The sequence below is a fragment of the Podarcis melisellensis genome (genome assembly GCF_964234715.1).
Source record: "Podarcis melisellensis genome assembly, chromosome: 2".
Classification (NCBI taxonomy): Eukaryota; Metazoa; Chordata; class Lepidosauria; order Squamata; family Lacertidae; genus Podarcis; species Podarcis melisellensis.
This window is the reverse complement of record NC_138529.1, coordinates 36,659,430-36,679,627: the sequence shown is the minus strand read 5'-3', so window position 1 is coordinate 36,679,627 and position 20,198 is coordinate 36,659,430. Positions and strand designations below refer to the sequence as shown.

Here is a 20,198-nt window from a genome sequence, read left to right as displayed (position 1 = left end):
TAAACTAGTTTTACAGTCATCCTTCTCAGCAGGGCATTGTAGTATTGTAAGATGATAGACATTACTTATTATCAGCACTTGATCAAATAAGACATTTCCCATGGTTATGGAGAAGCTATGGCTGTTACAGTGTGTGTGTATGTGCTAAAGTTATCATTATAGTTGAATTAGATGTTGTTATCCTGGGAGGAAGAACTGTGTATAGATCTGACGAAGTGGCCTTCCTCCAGCTGTTCAGTTTCCCTTCTTTAATGCTTGGGGTTTCAAAGCACCAACTGATAATTCTCCTTAGGATGTTTGATAATAAAGCAGCATTTTTGCCTTTCAAGCTCACATCTTAGGAAAGCCACATCTTAGCACTGCTTCATGCAAAATCCATTAAGTTATATTATAGGTAAACTCATAATAATAAACAACAGTATATCTTACCCTTTTCAAGTTTGTAGCTTTGTTGTGCTTTGAAGCAACCACATATTATGATGAATTCTCCAGAGTGATAATGATCTAGTAGCTTTCTTGGTAAATATTTATCAGCCAGAAGTGACAAGAAGACCTTCAGCTTGTTTTGTTATTATTTTTTTTAGGACTGCCTGTATAACCCTTCACAGCTACAGGCAAAAATGAAAATGGTGGCTGCAGAATCTAGTTTTGCACTCTGTCATTTCTGTTTGCGACCACCCAATTATGACCAGATTCATGATTTCATTGCATATTTTATTAAATTTGATTAGCTTTGGAATTTTGGTCTTAAAAAACAAACCTTTGATTGCTTCATTATGGAGGATCTTTTTTTAAAGTATGCTGCACAGGCTTGCTATCAAAGTATCTGAAATTCAACTCCATGTATAAGGGAGGCCCTTGGGCCTTTTAATAGGGATGTAGCAGGGGCACTGTTAGTGGGTGTGCTTCCTCCTGCCATTACTGTGGAGTGATAGGAAAGCTTGCTTTTGTAATGAAAAATGGTTAAGGAGAAAGTCTGGGGTCACCTTCCCTCCCATCAGCTGACTGGGGCTGATGGAAACTGGAGCCCAAGAACATGGGTTATCTGAATATTGGAATGCACAATTTGATTATCTGCCTCATTAATCAAAGAATAACCAAGGCTTACCAGCTGAAACATCACAACGTCCAAGATTCAAAATAAGCTGCATGCTTAGAGGTGGTGTGTGTGGTGGGGAGCTTACTAATTCCATTTGCGACAACAAATTGCACCCATTTGTGTTGTCCTGGTAATTTCAAAATATTTAGAGAGTATAGATCTGGAGTCCCCAGTGTGCCATCAGATGCCTACCCATAGTGCCCATCAGGGACCCCTGCTTTTCCCAATATTTAAAACACTTAAAAAAAAATAATGAGGCTTTTATTGGGCTAGAGGCAAGACATTGGGGGGTTCTTTGGAGGTTGCCTGCTTCTTATTTGTTTTGGTGTATGTGCATTCTTACCTGTCCAGAGGCAGGGTGATAGTGGTTCTGAGCATCACCAGCGTTTTTTGTTGTTAAAATGGGTTATTTGTGTTGTCTATGGCAGTTCTCCAGATGTGGCCCCGAGGCCCAAAAAAGGTTGGAGACCTCTGCTATAATAAATGGCGTGATAGAGAGAAAGGGGATAAGGCACCTCACTGCTAATTGTGTTTGCAATTATGTTTTAAGGAGCTACAGGAGTCCTGTGGAGTTTCTGTATCAGCTACCACGTTTGAAGCCAAATTGCCTTTTCTTACACATTAGCAACACACTTTTGTCCTCAAGCAATCATTCAGTTTCTATAGTGATTGTAAATATTCATTTTGGCCTGCTTGAGGTGTTGGGGGGATCCTTTTGTTTCTGACCCTGCCAAAATGGGATCTGAGCCATATGCTGAAAATCTTCCAAACTTTAATGTATCTTAAAGTATGAATTAGCAGAAAGTAAAGCTGCTTGCTTGTCGCACCTTCCCCAAAGACAAGGAACATTCATAAACCATTTGTGGGTTTATATTCTGATTTTATCATGTGAACCGCCCTGAGACCTGTGGGTAATAATAGTAATAATAATAATAATAACTCATGTTCCATATAAAAGCTGCTGTTCTTGAATAAACACATTTTTAAAAAATAAATAAATTGAAGTATTGCACTGAAATCTTGTTTAGTATAATATAGGCATTATACTTTGTGTGTTAGTAAGCATTTTATAGTTAGGGAATTGTTATTTTGGAATGTGAATAAGACCTTAAGAGTGTAGTTAATAAAGCCCTGGCATAAACTGTTTTGAAGCAATGAAAGAATAGCTGGGCATTTTACAAGTAGCATGGCAGAGAGCACTTCTTAAAACCAGATACTCGTGCTGCAATCATGCAACTTCAGCCATATGAGAGTTCCCCCAGCCCTTTGTTGCCTAGGAAAGAGACTTTCCTTGCTTAAGCAGCTCCAGACATCTGCCCTTGTTCTAAGAGTCAGTAAAGAGCTGTCCACTACTCAGCACAACATCCATTTGGGCAAATGCTTATGCCACTCTTAAGTACCTGGAAAGCCCAATATGCCTTGTGCCACCTACCTCACCCATATAGTCCTCCTTCCCAGTTGGCAATGTTTGTATCCGTTGGTGAAGAAAGTAAACTAACAGATAATTTAGAAACCTGCAATTCTTCTGAAATTACAAATTCTGTCACTGTTCAGGCATTTGTTTCTTGTGGGTTGATTGTCTGAAACCAAAAATGGCAACAACATCCTGAGTTCAAACATGCCAGCTCTTTATTTTTTGTGGTTGCTGGGTTTTTCCAAATAGTAGATGGAACTAAAGTCCTTGAATGTGCATTCAAAAATTCACTCTATTAGCAACAACATGTTGTACAGAAAGATTTGGCCCTACTGACTCTGAACAGTTAACTTTGCTTAAAGAGCCAGGTGTGAAATCCACTTTCAGATGTTGGCTGTGCACTTCCGCAATTTTCAAAAGAAACTCAAACACTGTGCATTTTAATTGGCAAAATTGGGCACCTGAGAAGGTTCTGCTATGAAAGTGCATGTGCTCTGTGCTCGCTTGCCTACGTGCAGAAATGTTTTCAGCTCAGGGGGAATTTGGTGTATAAACCTAATTATGGCCTCAGCACTCACGACAGCTTTCCTGTTTATTTATATTTCAGTCTTTAAAAGTGCTGGTGTGCTCAGCAGAGGAGCTAATGGGGGAACTCGTGCAGAGCAAGCTCCTCTGGGTTTTCTCACAATGTGTCGTCAGTTCAGTAGCTGGCTTGAGTTGTGGCTGGTGCACCAGTGCTGGCAGCAGCCTTTATCTTTCTGCGCTTCCCTTTTAGGATGATGTTCGTGCTCTCATGAGATGACACACGAGAGGGGTGGGGTGCATCCCATAGCAATGGGGCCTTTTGTCTGCCTCGCCATGACTGTGAGCTATGCAGTAGGCTAGGGCAGATTCTTTATTTTACTGGGCCCTTCGATCAAATAAACAAGCTCTTTAGACATACCGTATAGTGCACACTTCTGGGTTTTCTTACTGCAAGCTTGGTCACTCATTTGGTAGAGAGGGGTGGTATTCCTTACCGAAACGGCTGTCAAACAGCTTTGGTCTGTAGAACTCAAGAATGGTAGAAAATAGCCAAGCCAAAAATCTCATTTTCTGACAGCCGGGGTTTGAATGTTACTAGTAATCTGCATAGCAGCAGCATTCACTAGACCTTGTGCTCCATGGCAGCTGTGTTACTGCATGTCTCTGCCCTCCAGAAGAAAGTATGGTTACATGGAAATAAATAAATCCATTAAATAAAGCAGTCTTTCACATTGCAGTCTGTCTATGTGCATCTTAAGTAGCATGATCTTGTTCTTTGGGGACCAGGTACCATGCTTTCGGATAGCATTCAAATCTTGAATCTGTAGATGTCCCAGGGTAGGCATGGGATAGCAGTATCCTAAGTACTGGCCACTGGGCAAACAGCATGCATCCTTTCACTCTCCTGACTGTATGTTCTTGTCTTTGCAGGCCGGGTTTCCTTCTTCACTTCTGGCTCCGAGAACCTCCATCATGTGGAAAAGGTCCACTGGGGCACCCGTTACGCCATCACCATTTCCTTCACCTGCAATCCGGACCACGGTATCGGGGATCCTGTTTTAACATAATGGGACAGGTGGCTAGATGGATTGACAACAAAAGCCCTGTGCAGAAGGGTGGGTGGGGGAGTTTTAACTTCACATGTAAATTCCCCTCCACAGATCCTTCTAAAATTTATTTAATGTGAGCCGTTTTCTCACCCTCATCTCCCTCTTAAGTGTTGCAAACAGTGCCTTAGGGATCACCTTTCTAAGTCTCCTGTAACCATTTTGCTTTTTGCAAGGTAATAGTCATAAACTGCCCCCCCACCCCACACATTTAAGGGCACGTCAGAATTCAGAGACTGCAGAACATGCCACATGCACTGTCATTCCTCTAACACCGAAGATCAAAGTGTAGTCACTTCAAATATTCCCTTCAGTTGTTGCTCTCGAAAGCACTATTTGGGGAGCACCATGGAATAGTTTGTGGGAAGATAAACACTCAGGAACATGTTGTGAAGCAAGACTTTTCTAATAAACCTGTTGCGCTTTGGTGCCCTTCCCACCCATCCCCCACTCCTCCTTTCTTCTGTTATATGTAAATTCTGGAAAATAAGTGGGGCATTCAATTTACAGTCTTGAGCATTCACACATTTATACACACTAGAGTACCATGCTTCAAATTCTATGTACATATAACCCAGAACTACAGAATTTTATGGACATTATCCATGTGTCAAGTGTTGTTTTTCTTTAATGTTACTGCAATGTTTCTCCTTGGAAACAAAACATGTGCTTTGACTACTGGAATGGACTGTTCTGTGCAAAACTGTATGTGAACTGAGAGATGGCTTCAAATGGTCAGATAGAAGGAGAATTCTCAAGTTATCTCAGGATCCATTAAAGTTTGCTTTGTTATGAACTCTTTGCCTTTGTCGTACTAGTTATTCACCTACCAAAGTGAGTCCGAAATCATTTCATAGCTACTCTAGGGCTGTCATCCCTAGCTAGCAGGACCCATGGTCAGGGATGATAGGAGTTGTGTGTCTAATAACAGCTGGAGATCCAAGTTTAAGAAATTCTGCAGCGCTTCAAGAATAATGAGCCAAGTTTTCTTTAGGCAAAAGTGGCTGAACTTAAGGAAAACATAAAAGCTATCTAGGATAGGCAAAAAAAATTGATTCAAGAATTTTGTACAATTGTGAAAATGTACTTTAATCAAATTGTGTAAGAAAATGTTAAGTTGGAAACATCACTGGGTAACCTGTCACTTTGCATGCCATTTTAGCACAGAGGACACAAACTTCTTACATCACACAGATTTCCAAGTAATGAAATAGCAAGCCCTAGTAGGCTACATTCCATTCATCTTCTACAAGATGGATAAAAAAGGGAGCAGTATAAACCAGCTCTGTGCCCGGCCAGAAATAACAGCACATAAAGCACCTGTCCTAAGTGTTGAAGAGTAGATGTTCTAACAGACCTGAAATCATAACCACCTCCTTGGATAAGCACAAGGCTTTCATCTAAAAGAACAACTACTGGGGTAAATAAAAGAGATGGGGAAGCGGTTTTTAGGTCCACTGGCTTGGAGTGACCCATCTCCTGTCAAGCCTGGGGGAGGGCATAGAATGATGACAGATAGGCATCCTCCTGTTGCTGAACCCCCCTTTGACCAGCAAACTATGGTGATCTTACAATGATACACAATATTTTCCACCAACACTCTCCCACCCAGAATTTCCTTGAACTCCAAGCTCAAGATAGGCATTAATAAAGGGAGTGCTATTGCCAGAAATGCCTAGAATGTGGGGTATGTTTTGCCAGGCATTTCACATAAAATAATCCACAGTACAACCCATGTGGTAGTCTTTGTCATGGTTCTGTGTAAAACTGCATTTTAAGTATTCGCAGAGGTACAGTGTACACCAAGATTTGTTATTTGTCATCTGAATAACTTGCTTTTGGAAAACGAAAACGAGATTGACCAGTACACAGGGTGTGGAAGTAGGAAAACCTCTCAATGTGCTTGTAGGAGACTTGTAGCAAGTTACTCAGTGTGTTCTGTTTGCAGCAGAAAAGAAAAAGAGAAGGAGAACCTCTTTTCAGTGAAAAGCATCAGAAAAGAAACTTAACTGGGGAAGAAGGGGAGAAGAGTGTAATAATCCTGAAACATGTTGGATAGACTTCTAAATTTAAAATCAAGTCTTCGTTGGCACTTTTGGGGTATTTTCCTCCTGCTCTAAGTTGCCTTTCAGTGAGACACCCAAGTACCAGGGAAATATTTACTATTTTGAGCTGAATGCTTCTCATTTTCTACTTGGTTCAGGACTTAGCTTTTCACATACCCACGTGCCCTATATTATAAAATTGTTTTCTAAATAGATTTTAATTTGCTTCAGCAACAACAGCAAACACTGGTGTCGTGTCATTACCATTATCTATTCCAGATGGTACAAATTCCATGGGCACGCATAAAAATCATAATCAACTTGCTCCAAATTTGTGTGCCGTTTAGATGTTCCTCTTAACACTTAACTGATGCTTCACAGCACACAGACCCAGTGGAGGAAACAAAACGTGTTTCTTCCTCACCAACCAATTTGTTCCTTGAAATTAAGTGGAGGGTTCTTTTTAGCATTAGAGAGGTTCTGTTTTAATGTAGATTAAAAATGGCTTATCTTGAGTGGGTCACAAAAAACAACAGTGAAATGAAACACTGATGATTAGAACTGCTTTTAATAGCATGATCTAAATAATGCTTTGTAACCCTTAATACTGATATTGAAGTTAGGGGGGAGGACCCAAGCCTGCTGCTGGGCCATTTATGATGGCATGTTAACATATACAGAGTGCAACAGTAAGAGGATAACTTAATTTATGCCAGAACCCCTGCAGGCTAGGGGTGGCTGGATCGCAGCGGAACGTAAGTTCAGCTTTGGAATGAAAGTGCAAGAAATGCTGATGTCTCAAGCTATTTATTTTAAGAACTGGCTAAACATGGCAGCTAGCTGGCAGTAATGATTTCGTGGGTGACACTTGAACTCACTCTAATTCTGCTTGTGAAAGCAGCCGCCTTGATTGCTTATTTTGGTTGAAGGAAGCTGAAATCCATTTTTTATTGATGTTGCTATGCCAGGCCAGCATCTTCAGCTGTAGCCCAAGAGGCTTTTCTTGCTGCAAGTAGACAAACCTCCCAGCTACAAAACTGCAGCAAGTTAGCAAAGCCAAACTTTTCATGCCAAGCTAATTCATTACAGGAAACCCATTGAAGGAAATACCCACCCACCAGGGAAGCCCAGCTATGGAAGCTTAACATGTCCAAACTGAGCATTTTCCCCATTTTACCTCCAAGTACAATAGGGAATAGGGACGCGGGTAGCGCTGTGGGTTAAACCACAGAGCCTAGGACTTGCCGATCAGAAGGTCGGTGGTTCGAATCCCTGCGACAGGGTGAGCTCCCGTTGCTCGGTCCCAGCTCCTGCCAACCTAGCAGTTCGAAAGCACATAAAAGTGCAAGTAGAGAAATAGGTACCGCTCCAGCGGGATGGTAAACAGCGTTTCTGCTTAGTCATGCTGGCCACATGACCCAGAAGCTGTATGCCGGCTCCCTTGGCTAATAAAGTGAGATGAGCACCATAACCCCAGAGTCAGTCACAACTGGACCTAATGGTCAGGGGTCCCTTTACCTTTACATTACAATAGGGAATACCTGAGGGCCAAAAGCAGCAGGGAAGTTGAGGAAAACCTAGAACCGAGAGGCATTTTTAAAAGCATTTTGTAAGCCACCCTAGAAACCTGTTGCAGGGTGGAAGTGTAAATAAAACATTGCACGTTCATGTGTCTGTTCTGTTCATATACAAATGTGAGGAGGGTGGGTTGCCTACTTTTTGTAACAGAAGGTATGCATGGGTGAGAGAAGCTTCACTTTCTCTCTTTCTCCTGGTACAGAACAGCAGTGAGCCAGGCTTGGAAGAAAAGTCTGAAGCAATGGGAGACATCTTTCACTCTGGCATACCTTTTAGTGCACAAATTACACATGAATATACCAAGGTAGTTGCCCCATTCAGATACCCATTTGGCTCTGAGTTGGTAATGAGTCTGATCAATCATTTGGTAAATATACAACTGTTTTCTCCTGTTGATTCGGGAATGGAAGCAATGCCAGTTTAAGCCTTTTGAAGTCTTTGCCATCATTCCCTTTCTCACTGTCATAACCACTACTGAAATCATTGCCATTTTAGGCTGCAATTCTAACCAAACTTCCAGGCAAACCCCACTGAATCCAGGAGAACCCTTTGTGTTGTCTCTGGGTAAAGCAGGGCAGTCAAGTAAACTACCTCCTTTATGCAGGCAGAGGAGAAGCTCCCGTTCCTCCAAATTTAACATAGCTGAGTTGGTTTCATGGGAAACCAACTCAGCAAATGTACTGCAGCAAAATATGGAAGAGAAACTTCTGCTGAGTGGAACAAAAGTGAAGCTTTTGGCTTGTAGTTCTCAAGAGGTCTACATTCTATTCCATTAATTCATTTAGTAGCCTCTGGTAATTTGCTATGTACATGTCTGAAGGAGATTGGCATCAGCAAGGGAGTGTTGTTAAAAACAGCAAAGTGTCAGCATCCAGCCATTCCACCCTCTTGCCTTTCTCCACAGCTGGAGAGCATACCTTGGGTTTCCAGACTTCTGAAACTCTTCAGAAGAGAAAAGGAAAAAGGTCCTGCTACTGCCTGATAATTCTGGAAATAGGGAAGTGATCAGTTTCGGAGATGGGTGGTGTTTTTCAAGATAGATAGATAGATAGATAGATAGATAGATAGATAGATGAAGAAGAGTTTGGATTTGATATCCTGCTTTATCACTACCCGAAGGAGTCTCAAAGCGGCTAACATTCTCCTTTCCCTTCCTCCCCCACAACAAACACTCTGTGAGGTGAGTGGGGCTGAGAGACTTCAGAGAAGTGTGACTGGCCCAAGGTCACCCAGCAGCTGTATGTGGAGGAGCGGAGACGCGAACCCGGTTCCCCAGATTACGAGACTACCGCTCTTAACCACTACACCACACTGGCTCCCAGATAGATAGTTTTTTGGGGGGTGTTTGTCTTATCTGCATTTTTTAGGTTTATTGGCATGGGGGTGGATTTGCCTGCTTTTTTTGTTGAGTTGTGCTGGGGGGGGGTCACCTACTTTTTTTGTTTGGGGTGTTTTGTCTTTTCTCTTTGCTAGTGTTGCCTAAGGGATTTTTTTGTTGCTGTCTGGCTAGGGTGGTGCTTTGCCTATTTTTTTTGGAGCGGGGGGGCTAGGCATGTGTTTGGGCTGGGGTTGTGGTTCAGAGCATTAGCAGTTTTCTTCTGTGAAATAACTGGATTTTTGTGCCCATGAAAGTTTCTCACATTTCCGAATGTGCCCCAAAGCCAAATAGATCGGGGACTCCACCCTAGATTTCTAATGGGCCATCAAAATAAAACAGGCACTTACGTGAAGTAGTTCATGACACTATGCATGTTTGGTTTGTCCATTCCCTTACACCCATGATGTAGCAAAAATTAGACTTCAAATCCTCTTCTGCAGACTACCCACACTCCTACGTGCCTTCACTTATAAGATAAAAATCCCATGGTTTCACTAACAGAACATTCCAGCATGAAGAAAATATATCTAATCCTCCCCTTCCTTGTACATGTCCTGACAGGAGTAATGAAGTGCTTTTAAGATGCTCCCCCCCTTAAAAGCATCCTGCCTCATTTACTAATGGATGAACTCCCTCCCCAGGAGACAATCTTCGCTTTACAAACTTCATTACTCAGGCCTGTAGCTCTGAAAGCAAGGCGCTTCCCGCAGCGTTCCCTGTGGACTTGAAGAGGATGTGAAGATAACAACTGCTGTGTGCTAAGGAACTTAAGGCTGCTATGTATATACACTGGTGGCTGCAAACATGATGCCCACTCAGAAGCCTTTGCTGGTGCCCACAGGGTACCCTCTCCCCACTGAAATCAGCCTCGAAAGAAGCATTATATTGTGGCCAGTAGGTTACAATGTAAGCATGGTTGCGCTGTGCTGCCCACAAGTTTCTCCACTTTCTAAATATGCACACACACTAGTCTGAGAGCATAGTTCAGCTTGCTTCTCCCCAGATGCACAGGATTGCAGTGTATGGCATTCTCTTCCTCCCTTCATAAAACTGCATGGACACAAACACTTGCAGATCATGACAAAGTTTGAAGGCCCTGGACCCTTTCTTAAGGGAAATCCCAACTGATAAAGCTCAATGTGGTCATGTTAGCAAGAACTTTCCATGCAATGTAGCTTGTCATACAAGCAACACCTGCTGGAATTTCCTCTTCTACACAACTATTGAAGGGTGCAGAAGCCCTCTACCATTTCTGCATCTGGCCACCGAAATGGAAGATGATTCTTTCTCAGTTCTAACACTGTGAGCCAAGGAAATGGACCTACACAGCTTAGTGCTGTCGTGTTGTTAGAAGATCTGCTACATTCTTATGCTTGTAGGAGAAGAACTTTCCCAACTGTTTCTGTTAAAAGTTGGCACTTCTCTCTTGTACTGTATTTGTAAAACTAGTTTTGCTTCCACCACCATTTCGTCTCGCAGCCAAAGAGGAAACTGTTTCCAGTCTGCAACACAAAATGCTTGAAAATGTTCATTGGGGACTATCATTAAGGTTGCCAACCTATCAGAACAAAACTGGCATAGCCTATTCTTGTCCTCTTGCTGTTTAGAAGTTAGCAGACGAAGCTTTTTCACACCTCAGCAGTAATCATGGTCATGTACAGCTACAGTGGCCACTGAAAAAGTTGGCAGACCTGGTAGGCATCTTTTCTAGTTACAAAATTCAACAATTGGGAATTGACAGAGTTGTAGGATCCTTCTCAAAGATTTGCCTCTGGTTAATTTGCACTAATAGCCAGCCTGATTCTGATGTATGATCCCCATAAGTGCCAATGCTATAATGAAATAAACTATGTATACCAGCTGTGCTTTCAAATCCCACTAAAGTAAAGTAAAGGTAAAGGGACCCCTGACCATTAGGTCCAGTCGTGGCCGACTTGGGTTGTGGTGCTCATCTTGCTTTATTGGCTGAGGGAGCCGGCATACAGCTTCCGGGTCATGTGGCCAGCATGACTAAGCCACTTCTGGCGAACCAGAGCAGCACATGGGAACGCCATTTACCTTCCCGCCGGAGTGGTACCTATTTATCCACTTGCACTTTGACGTGCTTTCGAACTACTAGGTTGGGAGGAGCAGGGACCGAGCAATGGGAACTGACCCCGTCACAGGGATTTGATCCACAGACCTTCTGATCAGCAAGTCCTAGTCTCTGGTTTAACCCACAGCGCCACCCACGTCCCACTAGGCAATGCATTTATTCCCAAGCCTGAAAAGCAACACTCTGTAGCACACTTTCTTGGGAAACTGCACAGCTGCAGTCTTGATGTACTTCAATTATGAAATTAACACCTTGTAATTACAGAAGAATCAAAGCGAGAGAGAATGAATTCCAATCATCACACAGCAAAACAAGGCTTCCTGGAAACACAGGAATTCTCTCCATTGTCTCTAGCACAGCAGGCTCAAAAGCAGTCACCTGAAATTCAGTTCAGTATCTCCTTTGCAGTCCATTGCCTTAGTGTGGTTTCTCTACCAAGCCATACATGGAGAAAATGCATTCTGCCATTGTGCCTTTGTTGCTGAAAAGTGTTCAACTGCATTAACACAGATTTATAGATATCCCTTCAATTTGTCGCCTGAAATAGGAGTGTGTGAGGCTTCCATTGGTGCACTTATGAAGCCCTGACCTTGCCGCTGCCACCTGACCCCATCTAGAAAAGTAGCAGCAAGCACAAGATTTTGGACATAATATTATGTTCGCAGACTGGGAACAGTTGTGGACCACCGGTTTGAAATTCACGGCATGTAATGCCCTAAGAGAGAATATTATGAAAATGATTTACAGGTGGTACATGACCCCCGTCAAGCTTGCAAAAATTTACCATTTGCCCGACAATAAATGTTGGAAATGTAAAGAGACTGAAGGTACATTCTTTCACCTTTGGTGGACATGCCCAAGGATTAAGGCCTTCTGGGAAATGATTTATAATGAATTGAAAAAGGTACTTAAGTACACTTTCTTGAAAAAACCAGAGGCCTTTCTCCTAGGCATGGTTGGCCAATTGGTACTAAAGAAGGATAGAACTTTCTTTATGTATGCGACAACAGCAGCAAGAATTCTCATCGCAAAATACTGGAAGACACAAGATTTACCCACTCTGGAGGAATGGCAGATGAAGATGATCGATTACATGGGATTGGCAGAAATGACCGGCAGAATCCGAGACCAGGGAAAAGAGTCGGCGGAAGAAGATTGGAGGAAATTTAAAGATTATCTACAGAAATATTGTAAAATTAATGAATGTTAGAATGATGTTGGATGGAAATTAAATGGTTACCAGCTGTAATGTAAAGGTGTAATAATAATTTAAAATAAGCTATACTAAGTCGTAACAAGGATTTGCTGAATTAAGAATTTGAACTGGAATACAAAAGGGGGAGGTGAGAGGAGGTCCGGGACATAAGGTAATGGAAATAAGAAATGGGAATTATATTTGTTTTGTTTTGCTTTAATTGTGTATTTGTTTGTTGTTTTTTCTTTTTGTATTAAATTGGAAAACTGTAATAAATATTTATTTTTTAAAAAATAGAAAAGTAGCAGCAAGACTGGTGTTGGGAGGGGGGCTGCACCCTACACCCTGCTACTGGTCACCTGAAAGAAGTTAGAATTGTCCTCTACTCTATTTGGGCTCCCAGGACTCTCCCTAGGACAGGCTTCCTCAACCTCGGCCCTCCAGATGCTTCGAGACTACAATTCCCATCATCCCTGATCACTGGTCTTGCTAGCTAGGGCTCATGGGAGTTGTAGGCCAAAAACATCTGCAGGGCTGAGGTTGAGGAAGCCTGCCCTAGGACAACTGCCTTTCAACTTCTGATCTGCAGCCTCCTCACTTGCTTTTGCATAGCAGCAATGTGTCCTTGAGCCAAGTCACTCTGCTTGCTTGGATGCATAAAGGTTGGAGAGGTGTGTATGCAGAAGCCTCTGGTTTTGTGTTGCTGGAATGTGTTCTACCACCCAGCAGTAAGAATCACACCCACTGCTTCGCACACTCTTGTCTCTGGCCTGCCCACCTCTGGAATGCGGCCTCCAGAAGGTTGCTCGTGACAGCATGTGGCCCTCGATCCTATAAAGGCTTCCCAGCCTTGCTCTATTGCAGGATTTCCAAAACTTGGGTCTCTAGCTGTTTTTGGACTACAATTCCCATCATCCCTGACCACTGGTCCTGCTAGCTAGGGATGTAGTCCAAAAGCAGCCGGAGGCCCAAGTTTGGGAAACCCTGCTCTAGGGCAACCAGGCTGAAAAGTTTTGGTAAATGGGAAAAGAGGAGTTTTTGTTTCCCAGAGGATCTACGTAACATAAAATCATCAACAATGGTATACGTTTTCTCAGGAGTCGGCCAGTTGAAAACAAACAAGCAAAAACAACAAGGCAGCGCTCTGGTGCATTTAACAGTTCTGCGAAAGAGGCAATTTGGACAGCCACTGCTTATTATGAAGGGCTGAAGATAAACAACATCCATTGAAATTCCCTCTTCTGAACAATCATTGTGCAGGAAGAGCTCTGTCTTCATTTCAACTGGTTACCGTTGAGAATCATAAAGGGAGTTCTCAAAAGGTTCCTTCCTCCTGCTGCTATCTCATATTTGGTTTGGATGATTTGCCTCTTTTCTGCCCTGATTAACTCAACAGGTCTAATCCACCCCTCATCCTAATTCCAGTGTTAATATCAGCCTGTTCAATAGACCGGCTAAATTGACTGAAGTTATAAGAAATGGCGTGCAGCACAATTTTATGCTTGTTTACGCGCAAGCGAGTCCCACTGAGTTCAGTGGGGACTACTGCCAAGGAAGTGTGCACAGAACCTTGTCTTGAGAAGTCTCTGAGCAATTTGATTCAGCAAGTATTCAGTACACCCAAGAACCCGCCAATCCCCACATGTTGTGTGCTACTAGCTTTGAAGCATCATGCAAGTCATTAAAAATGTACAGTTTTTATGTTCAATTATGTATAGGAACATTTATTTTAAAACACCGGGGGGCGGAATGAACAAAAAAAAGTGTGTTTTCCTTCCCTTTAAAAAGCAAAGCATCAGCAGAAAGCCATCAGATTCAAAGGTGTTCCTCTTTGCATGTAAGGATAAAAACTCTCTAAATATGCTTGAAGGGGCCAGATCTATTTTTTAAGAGAGGGAGGGCTAAAAGTCCAGACCCCTCCCCCCAAAAAAGGTATTTTGAAAGATGGTATAGATGTCAGGCACCAAATTGGCGTCTGGCCATCTTCACTTGGTCGCAAGTAGCCAATAGCCAAGTGCAAAACGCGCCTAGCACCTGGCGAATTTTGAACGCTGACCCAAAGGCTGATTCACGTATCATGCCAGCCACATCAAGGACACCATACAATGGCGGCTTTGTACCATGGCTATAACCTCTGTAATCAGAACACCATCTGCACCTGTCCTTTCATAAAGGGGTGACACCATTCCACCGCTGCTCAGTCTTAGTGGTGGCGAGCCACTTTGAAAGTTGTTTCTTTTATTGAGTAAATAGGCCAGCGTGCAGAAGGGTTTCTTTGCCATCTCATAGGGTGCCATCATGTATGCAGAAGTCCTAAATGGCTTAAGATGAAAAAGACCACAACTAGCTTTGACACTTTACTAACTCCAATGCTGTGCCTTTCAGTATAGGAAGGTCAGCAGACATTTGACTGCTGTAGTCTTTAGTCTGGGAAGGAAAACGCTTAATCGCTTAGCCCTAGTTCCCTGTAAGAGAAAGGGAGAGCAGCATGGGTCCATTTGTGCATGGAAATATTCCCTTGATCTTTACAGCAACAGTCAGCAGCAGAATCTCAATGAATTAGGTTGAGGGTAGAGGACGGAATGCAATCCACCGCCCTCTCCAAATTAAGCCACGCAGTGGTATGTATAAATGCAGTAATACATACCAAATTGAATATGGATGTTTTAGAAATGCCAGGGCACTGCTATTTAGAACACTTACTACCCTCACAAGAACAAGCCATAAATGTGCCTGCCCCTTTCATTTTCTTATTACAGACGTAATTCTCCAGAACATATTTATGAAGTATCTGTAATGGAAATTTGCCATTACCTAGGCTGTGCAGGGAAATGGGATCATTATGACTTCAGGAGCGCTACACCAAGAACAAATTTGCCTCATTAAGTCTAATTCAGATGCCCCAGACCATTAAGCAGTATCAACCAAAAGCATTGGCGTCTCTTGTTAAGGGACAGTAAGAGCTGTTTGACAGTGGAATTTGCTGCCAAGGAGTGTGGTGGAGTCTCCTTCTTTGGAGGTCTTTAAGCAGAGGCTTGACAACCATATGTCAGGAATGCTCTGATGGTGTTTCCTGCTTGGCAGGGGGTTGGCCTCGATGGCCCTTGTGGTCTCTTCCAACTCTATGATTCTATGATTTTGTAGGGCTGGAGAAAACTCCCAAGAGTGACAAGGTGAGCTGTTGTGATGTCACAGAATGCTCACAGAGAAGCAGAGGTTCACATGGGTCACATGACCCATAATAGCGCTTGCTCTCACAGCTGGGAAGTCTACTTGCACATACTGCTGTGTGCTTACCGGATCCGTTCTCACAATCCACCCAACAGAGAGATTGGGCATTGGGCCAGCAGGTGAGTGGGACCAGTGGCCACAAACTATCCTGCCACTCGTACAGTGAAGGTGTAGACCAGAAGCCTAAGAACAGGCCTTCTGTGCTAAGCTAAAGAAGCTCTGGACAACAGAAAGGTGATAAACAGGTCAGTTTTTATAGGGAAGTAAAAATCCATCTGACCGCCACCAATGAAAAAGCCGAGTGGGAAGAGATCCCAGGCAATAGGGAAATGAAGGAACAGGAAGCCCAGAGACATGGGTCACTGAGTGAAAGGTGCAAAGAGACAGAAGCCTGAGGATAAAGCAGGTGAAGGAGAAAGAGGCCTAGGAAGAAGTCAAGCACCAATAAGAAAGGAGGCTGAGGAGTGGGGACCCAGCATTACTCAGAGCACAAAGGCAGAAATGGCTGTTGACTGAAAGGGAAAACAGGAGCATTCTCCCTTTATCTCACAAAGCGGCTTTCTGATAGTGCATGTGGACAGTGTTAGAAACTCAGATATATAAGCTAGGTGCCAAATCAAGGTTGCAGTCGCCAAAATGGAACGTCTAGTTGCCATTTTGGGGCAAGCCGGCTCCATTGCCTTATTTTTCAAATGATGGACTGACTGTGATTGATTCTCAGTTAAACATCTGGCTAGTTCAGATGACAACCTTGATCTAGGTTAAGAGCTTAACTTAAAGAAGAAAAGTCACTTGATCCTGGGACAGTCCACATATATACTGGCCTATTCCGACCTCTTTTTCCTAATGGTGACTGCTCCTGTTCTGCTCAGGCTGCACAGAAAAAGCATTTTGGTTCCCGAAATTCATTCTGATTGCGCAGATAAAATATAACTGATGGAATTCTACAAGATGGGGTATTAGTGTGTGAAAATGGTCAAGATCTAATGATCCCCAGATGGCGAAGAAGTCAATCGCCATCCTAGTGACCGGGCATCTTCACTTGGTGGCAAATGGTTGAAAGCCTGGTGCAAAATGCCTGGCTAATTTTGAACACTCTGTGTGGCACAAGGAATTGGCCAGCGTAAGGAGGAAAAGCCTGTTGGAAGGTGTAGGCTTAAGATCAGGGGCCTAAGGAAATGGGTGGTGGAAAAAAAGGTGGGACCAAAGAGAAGAGTGTGCAGGGGAAATTCTCCTAGCCTAGGTGTGGGGAATTGCATACAATCATCAGGAAAGGAGGCAAGAATGCTGTGGATGAGGCTTGGGCATCTTGGGATACAACCCTGGCCACAGGGTTGCCAGACTCCTGTATCATTAAAAGTTAGAGTGGAGAATTTTTCCACATGGCTTCTTTCATCACAGCTCAGCCATAAGGAGGCAGGGAGAGCCAAGGGACAGGAGAAGAAGGCTCATGGCGCTGAAATGAATTTCACATAATGATTCGACAAACCAATTCTTTTATCGACAGCCTTTTAAAGTGTGGGTAAGCAGGTGTTTAAGTGTCTGTGGAAAGTAATTGTCAGGATACTTACAAAGGATGGTATTCAACTAAATAACCGAGTGAGTGCAAGGATTACTGCTATCGCAAAATGACTTATTCTACCCCCAAATACGCTCCAGAGGGCTGGAGGAACTCCCAGAACAGATTTAGGGGTCTGTGGTAGGAGAGGATTTCTCATTCTGTGGCACAACGAGAAATCCTGGTGCTGGTAGAACATTAGCCTGAGGGTTGTGTTGCATACAACCCACAGAATTTATTTCTGTGGGACTGCTGTGGATCAAAGAGTTTGAGATTTCTCACTTCCTGGATATCATTTATAGTGGGAGCAGTTTCACTTCTCACCAGCATTCATTCCAGGCTAACAGTTATTTAAAATGTAGCTTTCACATACTCTGGACTACCCTGAGTTTTCCTTACCATTCCTTATTGTTCCTCCAAGGTGTATTATGTTGAGGGGGACGGACGGACAAAAACACACTTTATTCCCAGGAAAAGTACATATATATTTAAAACTTCTATCCTATTGCTTGGGTTATGTAGCAACACCCCCTCCCACACTGGACTTTTCTACATAGATGAATGTAAAAACAAGTATTAATAAACGGTCCTGACCTTGCAGAAGCAGCAATTTTTTCAAACTATTCCAGCATTAGCTTCCAAACAAAGAAAAAGACTTTCCACTTATCATTTAGTATCCAAAAGGCAGATTTTGGGCATATAGGCTATTTTTGGAGGGGCATTGGCCATTTAGAAAGACTACAGAGACTGCATGTTTTTCAGGGACTATCAGCCTCAAAATCAAAACTAGTGTAAGGTGTTCTGGAGCTTCAGGCATACCAGTAAAAACATTGTTTGTCCAACCCTAATTTAAAAAATCACTGTCTGAATGGACTTTTATTCTGGCTATATTAATAGTAGAAATTAATTAAGAGGGGTGTATATTCTGTATGGATACAAAAATTAAATTCTTCTAAGCCAGCAGGTTTCAACCTGTTCAGGTATATGGAACATCTTCATCTCCCTTCTCAATATTCTCCTCCTCCTCTCAAATTTCTGCCTTCACCACATTCACCAAAAAACAAAATGGTAGTGGTGGCCTAGTTCGGTTGCATTTTTATTTGGGTCCAGACTCCAGATCCACTAGCAAAACTCATATTCAGCCCAATTCTAACCCTATCCAGAAACAAACGTCTTTCATAATGACACTCTTTTAAAAGATTACCTTAGTCTAAAGAAAGATTATTTATGAAGGCCATTGACACTGTATAACTAAAGCTGTCACAGCCATTGGCTTCAACAATGACCTAATGCATATTGTTTGCAAAGCAGAATGGTGCAGTGTTCTCGGACAGGTGTAAGTATTGCAAGTCAAATCTAACAATCAAGTGGAAAATGAAGATTTGTGTAGTGCAATACTAAACATGCCTTCTCAGAAGTCCCACAGAGTTCAATGAGACTTGCTTTCCAAGTAAGCAAAGATAGGACTGCAGCCTGAATCATGGTTCCTTAGGTCTGAAATAAGCTTAAGAATGATCTAGTGAAGGCACAAAAGCATTCCTCACTGATCAGTCTATGTAAGAAAACAATGAACCTGACAAACATTCAGAAAAGAAGTATGCAATAAACTTCCAAGGATGCAGGACTGAGTGTGTGACATGTATTTCAATGGTTTTCCCACCTAAAAAATCCCTGCCCACAGAAAGCCAGCTAAATCCTCTTCCCAAATGTGCTAGCTTTTCTCAAGCATAAAACTTTCGATCAGTGGCGTAGCGTGGGGGATGCAGGGGGGCCGGCCGCACCGGGCACAACATCTGGGGGCACGCGCTCGCACTCGCAGCTCTCTGTCCCTACCTAAAATCCACGGGTTAGGGGGCGCAAATTACTTGCCTTGCCCCGGGTGCTGACAACCCACGCTACGCCACTGCTTTCGATATAGGATTAAATCATGTAACTCCCCCCCCACACACACCTGAATTCTGAAATTCTGTAGTTCTGTGAGAACTGTACCAAGTGTTCTGTTTCATTCTGAATGTTTGAAGGGACTCCAGTGTCATTCCAGGCCTTTTTATATTTTTTGTTAAGAGGTGGGGGAGAGAATTTGATCAGAAGTTGGGATTGTCTGGACTAGAATATTTGGGTTGGTGCCACTTTTTCCTCTGTGGCCCAAGTCAGCAATAGTTTTGCCAGAGCAGAGATGCTCTGAGAAGCAAGTGTGAGGGACCGGAGCTTCACCTTAGCAGCCTGCTAGCAGGTCTCTTCTACATCTGTTCTAGCTCCCAAATTTATTTCCCCCTTTTTTACAACTGCACAGCCTGTGGACTTAACTTTGAGGGGCACAATCAGAGGTTCTGCCAACTGCTGATCCTAGGGACCACTCAGAGATAGGTTTAGATATGCCAGATTGAAAGCATCTTTACACAAGTGATTAGGCTTTTGACAGAAGCAAATAAAAAAATCTAAAAAATCCCGGGTTTTCACTGTAAAGAAAATCACACATGAACCAGGATGCCCAACTACTTTAAAAAGGGCATACCTTTTATTTTTAGTCCACTTTAACAAGATTCACAACTGACATGATCTAATTTAAGACTGCATGATTATGCACGCCTATCTAGGAGTAGGGACGCAGGTGGCGTTGTGGGTTAAAGCCTCAGTGCCTAGGACTTGCCGATCGAAAGGTCGGCGGTTCGAATCCCTGTGGCGGGGTGCGCTCCCGCTGCTCGGTCCCAGCGCCTGCCAACCTAGCAGTTCGAAAGCACCTCCGGGTGCAAGTAGATAAATAGGGACCGCTTACCAGCGGGAAGGTAAACGGCGTTTCCGTGTGCGGCTCTGGCTCGCCAGATGCAGCTTTGTCACGCTGGCCACGTGACCCGGAAGTGTCTCCGGACAGCGCTGGCCCCTGGCCTCTTAAGTGAGATGGGCGCACAACCCCAGAGTCTGGCAAGACTGGCCCTACGGGCAGGGGTACCTTTACCTTTACCTTATCTAGGAG

General features: G+C 43.2%; 1 protein-coding gene across 2 annotated transcripts in view; it reads left to right on the top strand.

Moving 5' to 3' along the window:
• Positions 1–4,940, top strand: part of OGFOD3 (2-oxoglutarate and iron dependent oxygenase domain containing 3) — a 38,305-nt gene extending 33,365 nt beyond the window's left edge. For both annotated transcript variants that reach the window (XM_081898046.1, XM_081898045.1), the window contains exon 9: positions 3,969–4,940. In XM_081898046.1, the coding sequence (XP_081754172.1) occupies positions 3,969–4,105 (137 nt within the window). In that variant the 3' untranslated portion in view covers positions 4,106–4,940. The remainder of the gene's footprint in view (positions 1–3,968) is intronic.
• The last annotated feature ends 15,258 nt before the right edge of the window (positions 4,941–20,198 follow it).